This window comes from Lupinus angustifolius, unplaced genomic scaffold, assembly GCF_001865875.1.
Source record: "Lupinus angustifolius cultivar Tanjil unplaced genomic scaffold, LupAngTanjil_v1.0 Scaffold_200_13, whole genome shotgun sequence".
NCBI classification, from domain to species: Eukaryota; Viridiplantae; Streptophyta; class Magnoliopsida; order Fabales; family Fabaceae; genus Lupinus; species Lupinus angustifolius.
This window is the reverse complement of record NW_017726807.1, coordinates 29,631-40,271: the sequence shown is the minus strand read 5'-3', so window position 1 is coordinate 40,271 and position 10,641 is coordinate 29,631. Positions and strand designations below refer to the sequence as shown.

Below are 10,641 nucleotides of genomic sequence, written 5' to 3'. Positions count from 1 at the left end.
TGACATTGATATTGTTGGGCAGACTTAGGTTGAAGAAGGCTTAGTCAACCCTTTACTTAACCATAGATATTGGTTGAATTATTTTTTTAACTTGAATCTGATCAAAGATGAGAAGGTTAATTAGATCTGAAATGTCAATCGAACCAACTTTTGTACCTTACTCTAGACCCGTTAAATATAATGGATACTCTTTTAAGATAAAATTTTCTCAATATTAGTTATTATTATGGATATGTAATTTCACATATAAAATAAAATGATATATGTATATATATATATATATATTGTTAATCATTTACATATATGTATATATGAAGAAAAAGTTATAGAATCAATGATATTTTGGAACAAATAGATATCATTACTCTTTACACAATTGAATACACATATACAAACATGACAAATAGATAAACATTAGATAGGTCGGTCCGACTCATAGTTATCCCTTCCTCAACCTTAAATATTAATTATATCTTATTTTTGAATCTGAACCTAGATCTGATAAACTAGACCGTATTCAGACTCAATCATAGTCAAACCAAACTGTGTAAACAGATAAAGTGGAGTCATATTTATGCTTGATAATAAGAGAATGTATGAAGAAAGTAACACGTGGTCAAAAAATAGGGTGGAATGGTCTTTTGCATAAAATAATCAAATCGCATAAAAGCAAATAGTCCTCACTCAAAGATTAACAAAGATGTGGGAAAATTGGTAATTTTCAAGAAAAGATAAAAGCCTTTTACAAAATTTTAAGTTTTGTAGTCAAACAAAAAGATTATATATGAAAAATGCTTTTATAAATGTAAGCCTTAAATTACAATAATAAATCTGAAAAAGGATTATTAGAAGTCCATGTAAATATCAACAACAATATTTTGTAAAAATTTTCATAGAAGTCATTTTTCTTTTTCACAGTTGGACACTCTCCATTTTCTCCTCCCTCTCTACCTTACAATGGAAGTAAAATCACTAAGGAGAGGATGAAAAAGTTGAAATGCTTTACCAAATTATGAAAGAATTTACATTACAAAAAAATTTGATCAGCAACCCAACACCTGAAATGTTTTAAATGGCCATTGTGTTGCATTTATTACAAGTGTGGAAAACTACATGAAAATGTAGCTGATGCAACCACTACCGTAACTGTGATGTTGTTATGTTTGCAGTTGCCGCAATTTTAAACCCAGCCATGAACTAACTAACAGAAAACTTGAGAAGATGTTAAGCTTAGAAGTTGGTCTAGATAATCAGATCCCAAATCCTCAAACACCAGCACATTTTTGGATAGCAACTCTAATTCTGTGCCATCCCTTTTGGTTTTTTTGTTATTGCTTGTTCCATTGCTCTTGGATTTTCTTCTCATTGTGTGCTTCCTCTTGAGTGCCAACACTGGAGAGGATCCATCTTCCAAATAAGGCTTACTATTATTGTTATTATTAGCCATGTCTTTGAGTGATTCTCTAACAACTTCTTCAGGAAAATTAAGCACTGCCATGGAACCTCTTGTTGATAAAGCTGCTTGGTCATAAGCTAGAGCAGCTTCTTCAGCAGTGTCAAATGTTCCAATCCAAACTCTAACACCATTTCTTGTTGAGTCTCTTATCTCTGCTGCAAATTTCCCCCATGGTCTTCTCCTTACTCCTCTAAAGGGTCTCTTCTCCTTGTTACTTTCCTTTGGTGGTGGTGATGAATATGATGGAGCATGTGTTTCTTTGAGTACTTGTGCATTAGTTGTTGAGTTTGAAGAGACTTCTTGTGATTCAGTGTTGCAAATAATAGATCCTGAAGAGTTGGATTCTATGGATGATTCTTTGATTTGTGAGTGTTGGTTATTGATGTTAAAGGGAAGGGTGTTGTTGTCTTCATTGAAGAAAAATAGGTCTTCCCATGAGAAAGAAGAATCGAAATCCATTCAAAAATATATATATCAAAATGCAGATACAAAATTCAGATGATTTTTCTGTGTGATAGTTGTATAAAGTATAAACACTAATAGTAGGTTCTTAATGAAGATTTGTGAAGGTGGTCACCTTTATATACCCAAATGAAAATAAATAAACATGAAGATTAAAAGATTGATAAATAAATCAATCTACTAAAAATAAAATAAGAATAATCAATAAGTTTTAATTAAGAAAGTGGTTGAGATAATTGAGGGCAACTTGGCAAAGTACGATTATGGATAATTTATCATTAGATTGTGTATTATTAAAGGATGGACCTATGTTGCACCAAAAAAGAGGGTAGATCCTATGGCCTATATGTGTAGTATTATTGGCATTTTAATGAAAAAAATACATTATCATATACGAGATTTTAAATTTATTATAGACCATTAATTATTGAAATAACTTTTTTACGTACTTTTAATTTATTATTATTTATTATATTTTTGCTGTTGTTGTTGTTATTATGATTAGTTATTGTTGGGGGTTTTATTATTAAAGGGGCGTGAGTAAAAAAGAGAGTCAAGAAACGTGGGCAACTGCATCTGGAGAAGAAGGTTCTAACAACGGAACAGATTGGCGACGCCACAAAAACGGACGTAAATGCTGAACACATTCATACGATTTTGTTTGTTCAGTGTTACTCTTGCAATTAACTATTCAACCAGCATGCAATTGCTATTAAAATAACCTGTGCTTGAAATATGAAATATGTTGATGTTCTTAAGATAACTTTTTCTTCCACTATATATTTGTTGTAAGGTTTGTTCCATCATGGTCATAACCGGACAATTAATTATGGGTCCCGAATATAACGTTCATTGTCCCGCATAACCTCTCATGCCCACTTTAAGTAGGTTCCCTCATGGTAGAAACTATAAGAGCTCCCGATATAGCATTTAATGGCCTCTGACTCACCATTTAATACATCCCTGACCCACAATTTAATGCGCCGTAGACCCGCCTTCAATATCAAATAACAGATCGCGTGCCACGCCGCCTGCACATTTCGCATGTCCCCGACAATTCGACTAGAGCATATTCGTAGGACAAGAAAGGACAATATGAGTATGTTCCTTATGTCCGTTAGATGTCGACCAATGGCCAGATGTCAACTCCGCATTCACTACGCTCTATAAATATGAGACCACACAGAGAGTATAATTAACTCTCATTCCCTCATTTATTGCTACACTTATTGTTCTAACCTCTCTCTTATTCACTCCCTTTCTCTCTAGAATACATTATTGACTTGATCATCGGAGAACCTTTTCAGGTACCTCCCCCAGCGGGTCTAGACGATCATCCGACCAAGTCTCCTACTCTCCCACACTTTCCCAACCATTCATCATCAGCTCCAGACCATCCGTCCTCCATTCCCGATCATCCAATCTCAACGGCAAAGAACATTGGCGCCGTCTTTGGCTTTCCTACAACATGGTGACCACCCGTAACCAAGCTCAACCACTTAGCCATACAGAACAACTCAACCCGAATCACAATCCCCCTTCCATTGAACCTCCAATGAACCTCCATCACTAGTGCAACCATCTCACCAGGCTAGCCAGTCATCCCCCAAACACCATCCCAGAAGCACCCACTATCCAACAACTCCTCCACATGATACAAATCCAAGGCCAAATTATCCAGCAACGAGCCCAACTACTAGCCGAGCTGCGCCAACATCGACCAGAACCCAATAATGGACCTTCACGGTCAGTTGTCGATGAGCACTCCGTTGAAGCCTCTAGGTTAGTAGTCCCCCCAAACACGAAAACCACTCAGATAACTCACGCCCCCGACCACAACTCCTCATGAGCAAGACATCCTTTCACTGAAACCATTATGTCCTCACCACTCCCAAAACATCTTACCCGACCAAACAACATCGAACAATACGATAGAACAATTGACCCATAGGATCATCTGGATGCCTTGAGGCCTCAATGCTTTTCCATGGGGCCACCAACCCCATCATGTGCCGAGCATTTCCCCTTACTCTGAAACAGTTTGCCCTGTAGTGGTTTACCCGGCTCGCACCAAACAACATCGACCAATGGGCCACTCTCGCCAACAGATTCAACATCCGCTTCATAGCAAGCAAAGAACAGCCTCACTCTTCCTACACCATGTTCGGTATACGACATAAGTCATATGAACCCCTCCGAGCTTACCTAGACAGATTCAACATAGCAGCCATGAAGGTTTGCACCCTGAGCCCGGAGGTGACAGTGCATATCTTGGAGACAGGCTTGTAGGATGGCCTCTTCATGCAAGAATTGGCTAAATATTCAAACCTCACAATGGAAGAACTTCGATCTAAGACTCAACAATTCATCAATCTAGAAGACCCCCATCCTAACCGCCCACCCACCAACCATAGAGAATACCAACTCCCCCCACGAGAAACCAAACGCCAAAAAACACACAAACACCCTCAAGATGATCCACCCTGACAACCCAAAAAACCCCAATACTCCTCTTACACCCCCTCAATGCCAGCCGAACTAAATTTTGTAAGAAGTTATGGCCACCCACTTAGACCAGCTCCCCAAACCCAATCCACGCAGGAGATTATGGACCCAAGACCGCTCCAAATAATGTGATTTCCACACCTTCTTTGGCCATGTAATAGAAGAATGTATCTAGCTGAGGGATAATGCAATCAACTGTCCGAAAACCCCGCCAATATCAGGGCCACCAGGTAGCACCCCTATTCTCCTTTGACGATCGTGATTATGAAGGCATCGTCCACGGTCATGACGATCCCCTCGTCATCACTGCCAAAATGAATAATAAAAAGGTGGGACATTTGTTTGTTGACCAAGGCAGTTCGGCAGACATCATGTTTCAAGACATGTTCACAAAATTGGAACTCAAGGACAGAGACCTGTTGTTATATGATGGACAGCTTGTCGGTTTCACTAGACAAGGAATCATTCCTCGGGGCTATGTTGATATATGGCTGACTGTCGGAGAACACCCGCTGACCCGGACAATTCAAGCAAAGTTTATGGTCATCGACTGTGTCTCGGCCTACAACGCCATACTCGATCGACCAATGCTCAACCATCTTGAAGCAATAGTCTCCACTCCACACCTTTGCATGAAGTTTCTCTCATATGACCTCCGAGTATATACGGTTAGGGGAGATCAACATATCGCAAGAAGTTGCTATCAGATGAGTCTTTGACCAAATCAAAGTTCAACACAAGCACCACCCCCAAGAAAAAACAACGGGGCGTGCACTTGGTGGAGTTTGATGTCACGACAGATACAGAAGACCTGCAACCTCAACCATAGGGAGAAAAAACCTCCTTTCAACTTCGTCGCTTGAAATAAAATCTGGTGTATATCGGTTGTACTCTCGACGAAGCTTAGAGAACAAAACTGATCAAATGTCTGAAGACTAACAAAGATCTTTTTTCCTAGTCCGCTGTGGATATGCTTGGAATAGACCCCTCCGTTGCTTGCCACCACCTCACGACAAATCCAGGAGCACGGTCGGTGGCCCAGAAGAAAAGAAAGATGGGCGCCGACAGAGCAACCGAGGTTACTCAAAAGATCTCATAATTACTAGAGGTCGACTTCATCCGAGAAATAGCATACACTACCTGGTTGTCAAACATCGTGCTGGTCAAAAAATCATCGGGAAAGTGGAGGATGTGTGTGGATTATATAGACTTGAACAAAGTATGTCCAAAAAATCCATACCCCCTCTCGAACATCGATCATCTCGTTGACAATTCTTCCGGGTATCAGTTTCTGTCATTTATGGATGCTTATTCAGGGTATAACTAGATTCCCATGTACCCCCTAGATCAAGACAAGACCACCTTCATTACACCCAAGGCGGCTTACTGTTATACGATCATGTCGTTCGGTTTGAAAAATGCGGGGGCTACATACTAGAGGATGATGAGCACCATTTTTGGAGATCAGATTAGAAAGAGCATGGAAGTCTACATGGACGATATGATCGCCAAGAGTCTGCCAACGGAGGATCATGTGAGTATCCTAAATACCATCTTCGACCGACTGTGCAAGTTTGGTATGCACCTCAACCCGGAAAAGTGTACATTCGGAGTCGAAGCCGACAAGTTTTTAGGATTTCTATTAGCAAGTCGGGGTATTGAAGCCAACCCAACAAAATGCCAAGGAGTCATCCACATGCGCAACCCAAGATCATTTAAGGAAGTTCAACCACATAATGGACGATTGGCGGCCTTGGCCAGATTCCTTCCAGCATCCGCCAAGCATTCCCTCCCACTATTCCAACTCCTCAAAAAGAGCAATACCTTTACTTGGTTGGAGGATTGCGAATAAGCTTTCCAAATTTTCGAACAATACTTGGCTACCTCTCTTGTGCTTTCAAATCCTACACCTGCCGAGACACTATACGTCTACTTGGTAGTAACAGAGGGGCCGTAGCCACCGCTCTAATAAGAGAAAGTGATGATGGTCACCACCCATTTTACTTTACCAGGAAGGCATTACAAGGCCTAGAGCTCATGTATCAGAAGTTAGAAAAGGTCGCCTACGCCCTATTGGTGGCAACAAGACCGTTGCGATAGTATTTTCATCCCATCCGATGGTGGTCAGAACCAATTAGTCTATCCGCCAGATTTTGCACAAGCTTGAGCTGGTCGGGCGGATAATCTCCTAGTCTATTGCACTATCCCAATTTGATATATGGTACGAACCTAGAACGACTATTAAAAGCCAAGTCATGTCCGACTTCGTTGCCAAATTAACCACACAACCAGGTAGTTCCGAGCAAATATGGATCATATATGTTGACGGTTCATCCAACCCTCGGGGCAATGGAGCAGGGTTTTGTTGGATAACGGCTAGAGGATGACCATAAAACACTCGCAGACCTTCACCTTTCCCACATCAAATAACCAAGCATAATATGAAGCATGCATTGCCAGTTTGCAGTTAGCCAAAGAAGTCGGGGTTGAGAAAGTCTCCATCTGTAGTGATTCCCAACTCGCAGTCTCTCAGATTATAAAGGCCTACCACACAAAAGATGTATTAATCGAAAAATACCTGGCCAAGGTTAAGGAGTTGATGGGCATGTTTGAAACAGCCTCCATACAACACGTCCCAAGGGAACAGAATATTCGGGCTGACATTCTGTCCAAACTAGCAAGCACGAAGAGCTCGAGTAACAACAGGACAATAGTTCAAGGGACAATCCTACAACCTAGTGTTATGGTTGTCGAGCAAGCATAGATCCTGAACGACTGGACCAACCCAATCATCAAGTACTTAACCAACGACAACCTACCAGTAGATCAGAAGGACAGACAGAGATTCCTCAGGTACAGTTCATGGTTCACCATGGTACAAGGTTGTTTGTATCGCCAAGGCTTTTCTACTCCCATGCTCAAATGCCTCGGCCCCGATAGGGCTCAGTACGTCCTTCAAGCATGACACGAAGGGAGTTCCGGTCACCACCTCGGCGTGACATCACTCACAAAAATGATACTCTGGGCTGAGTATTATTGGTCGATCATGGACAAAGACGCCTCAGAATTCACTAAGAAGTGCACACACTACCAATTGTTTGCCGACCTCCACAAGGCCCCCCTGAAGAGCTGACAATGACAACGACCCCATGGCCATTCTACAGATGGGGTATGGATATTTTGGGACCATTTCCACCAGCAACTGAACAACTTAAATTTCTGATAGTGGCGGTCGACTACTTCACTAAATGGATTGAAGCTCAACCTCTCTCCAACATCACGGTAGCCAACATACGGAAGTCCACTTGGAGAAATATCGTAACAAGGTTTGGAATACCTGCCGCAATAGTCACTAACAACGGAACTCAGTTTTCAGACTGGAAGTTCAGAGAACTGCTGATGAGACTCCACATCAAACAACACTTCACTTTAGTTGATCATCCTCAGACAAATGGTCAGGCAGAGGCGGCCAATAAAGTCCTCCTCTGTGGGATAAAAAGAAGATTGCAAGAAGCTAAGGGAGTCTGGTCGGAAAAGCTGCATCATGTCCTCTGGGCTTACCGTACAACTCTTCACTCCACCACTAGGCAATCTCCTTTCAACCTTACTAACGGGTGTGAGGCTATGATCCTTGTAGAGATCGACGAACCCACCTGGCGAACAATACACTTCGACATAGCCACCAATTCGACCATCTTAAGGCACAACTTAGACTAGATCGAAGAGAAGAGAGACCGAACCAGAATCAGAGAAACCACCGTCAAACAGAGAGCCACTAAGAAATATAACTGAATGGTAGTACCGCGAGACTTTGAAACAAGCAGTTTAGTACTCAGGAGAGTTGACGTCGGAAAAACAAAGGGCAAACTGGCACCTAATTGGGAAGGATCGTATCGAGTAACTAGCAAGACTGGCAAAAGGGCCTACTCGAAGACCTAGCAGGGAAGGAAATCCCTCGTACTTGGAACGCGGCAAATCTTCGACAATTTTATGCTTGACAATGTAAACCCTATGCTAAACCTTTATATGGCTGAGCAAAATGGTGTAACCAGATCTCACTTATATGTTAACGATGTATTATTTAGATGTCTTTTCCAAGTCCTCTTGATCATCAGCAATACAACCCTCGGAGGCATGGGCCAGTCCCCTTCTGACAGCGATTCAAATTCACCAACCCAAGCCAAGACAAGTCCTCTTGGTCAACAGCAACACACCCCTTGGAGGCGTGGGCCAGTCCCCCTCTAACGGCGGTTCAAATTCACCAACCCAAGCCAGGACCAAGTCCTCTTGGTCGCCAGGAATACACCCATCAGAGGCCTGGGCTAGTCCCCCTCTGGTTGCAGTTCAAATTCGCCAACCCAAACCATGACCAAGTCCTCTTGGTCTCCAGCAATACACCCCTTGGAGGCCTAGGCTAGTCCCCATCTGGTGGAGGTTCAAATTCGCCAACCCAAGCGAGGACCAAGTCCTCTTGGTCGCTAGCAATACACCCCTCGGAGGCGTGGGCCAGTCCCCTCTGATGTCGAACAATTCTTAAGCCCAAAATGGGATCAAGTCCCCTAAATCGCCACCATCCCTCGAAAAGATGGACCAGTCCCCCATTTGTTAAATAATTTCAAGTTTACTAAATGGATAGCCTGACCAATCAAGACTTGGAGTTTATTAAACAATTTCAAGTTTACTAAATGAATAATCCGGTTAATCAAGACGGTGGTTATTAAAGTTTATTAAATGGATATGATGTCAAACAATCGTTCAAGGTTCATTATGTTGCTAGTCAGACAATATAAACACCAGAGCGACACACAAAGTAAATAGGTAGGGTAAATCAACATTTCATTCATTAGCAAAATCCATACAAAATAAAAAGATTCTACAGCTCCCTACCCACTAAATCCTACCCGGGACCGGAAGCTTCATTGGACTCTCCCGTCATCGACGATCAGCTCCCTCTCAGGAGTAATTGTGGCATCTATCCAGGTCCACGACTAGTCTGCATCCGGTAGAACCAGCCGGACCTGAGCAAAGGCATTATCCCACCCAGCATTCGCCGAAGCAACAACATCTTCCTCCAAGTCCTGGTAGGACGCCTTCAGCTGGGCCAACTCTTCAGTCAACCGAACAATGTCACCTTTGTTCGTCTCATTCTATTCATCGGCTAGCAGCAAATTCATCCCCAGATGACGCTTCTCCCCTTCAGCTCGATCAAGGCGATCGCACAAGGCCCCAACTTCTCGTTGGACAGATCCCATATCCGCATGGACCAGCAATGTCGCATCTCGAGCTTCTTAAAGTTCGAGTGTCATAACCGACAACTGCTCCCCAACAGTCAGGTTCTGCTCCTCTTAGAGTATAAGTGCCTCGAGGTATTTCTTCTCCAGCTCGTGGAGTTCAGCCGAATGCTGCTCTTGGAGTTTAGCCAAAGCATCCTCCCCGACTCGAGTAGCCAAAACCACGGCGTCCCGAACCCTCCTCAAAACATCCAGCACGGGTAGTGAGTCCATCTTTTCCAAAACTCTGGGCTTGGCGGCCACCTTTCCTTTACCACTGCTAATGGTTTTCCCCTTAGCAGATTCCTCCGTGCAAGGATCATGGGCCCCCATAAGTACAACTTCTTCCCCAGTTAGGTCAACCAGGTGAGCATCAGTCGGGGTGAGCACAACCACCGCTTCAGTTTCAGAAGGAGGATGCATCATTTCCGCCAAAACGAATGACTCCCCGGGAGAAGATTCTGCACGGGTGGGCGAGTCAAACCTCGCCTTTTTGGTAACCTCAACACTCTTCCTCTTCAGGGCGGCCCTCCTCAAAAGACTTGATCGATCGGATTGATCACCCATAACAACTACTGAAAAAGAGGAAAATGTATCAAAATCGGATAAAGGATACAAATAGATAAAATAATACATACATACTATATTTGTAAACCCAGATGCTCACCAACTTCATCCTAAAAAATATGATCTCCCTAAGCCAGCTTGTAACAAACTACAAGCAGGCCCTCCTTAACCCAGTTAAGCATCTCATCTGCCACCTCCCTTTCCTAATGATTCAGCTGGTCGTACGAGAAACTCAAAAAGACTTGGCCGGTTTTTTAAAGATTCCCATGTTCCAGGAAAAGGTAAATCAGGTTTGACCATCAGGCCCATACGCCCACGAATGTTGCTCACCTACAACCTTCACCCGGAAAAAACTGGCTTTCCACCCCTTGATAGATCCAT

The 10,641-nt window shown here is 42.7% G+C and overlaps 1 protein-coding gene across 1 annotated transcript; it reads right to left on the bottom strand.

Annotated features, from left to right (window-relative positions):
• Positions 1 to 1,173: 1,173 nt before the first annotated feature.
• On the bottom strand, positions 1,174 to 1,987 carry LOC109340563 (ethylene-responsive transcription factor 1B-like). Its single transcript, XM_019578285.1, has one exon. The coding sequence runs from the start codon at positions 1,913 to 1,915 to the stop codon at positions 1,202 to 1,204; it is 714 nt and encodes a 237-aa protein (XP_019433830.1). The 5' UTR covers positions 1,916 to 1,987; the 3' UTR covers positions 1,174 to 1,201.
• Between the last annotated feature and the right edge of the window lie 8,654 nt (positions 1,988 to 10,641).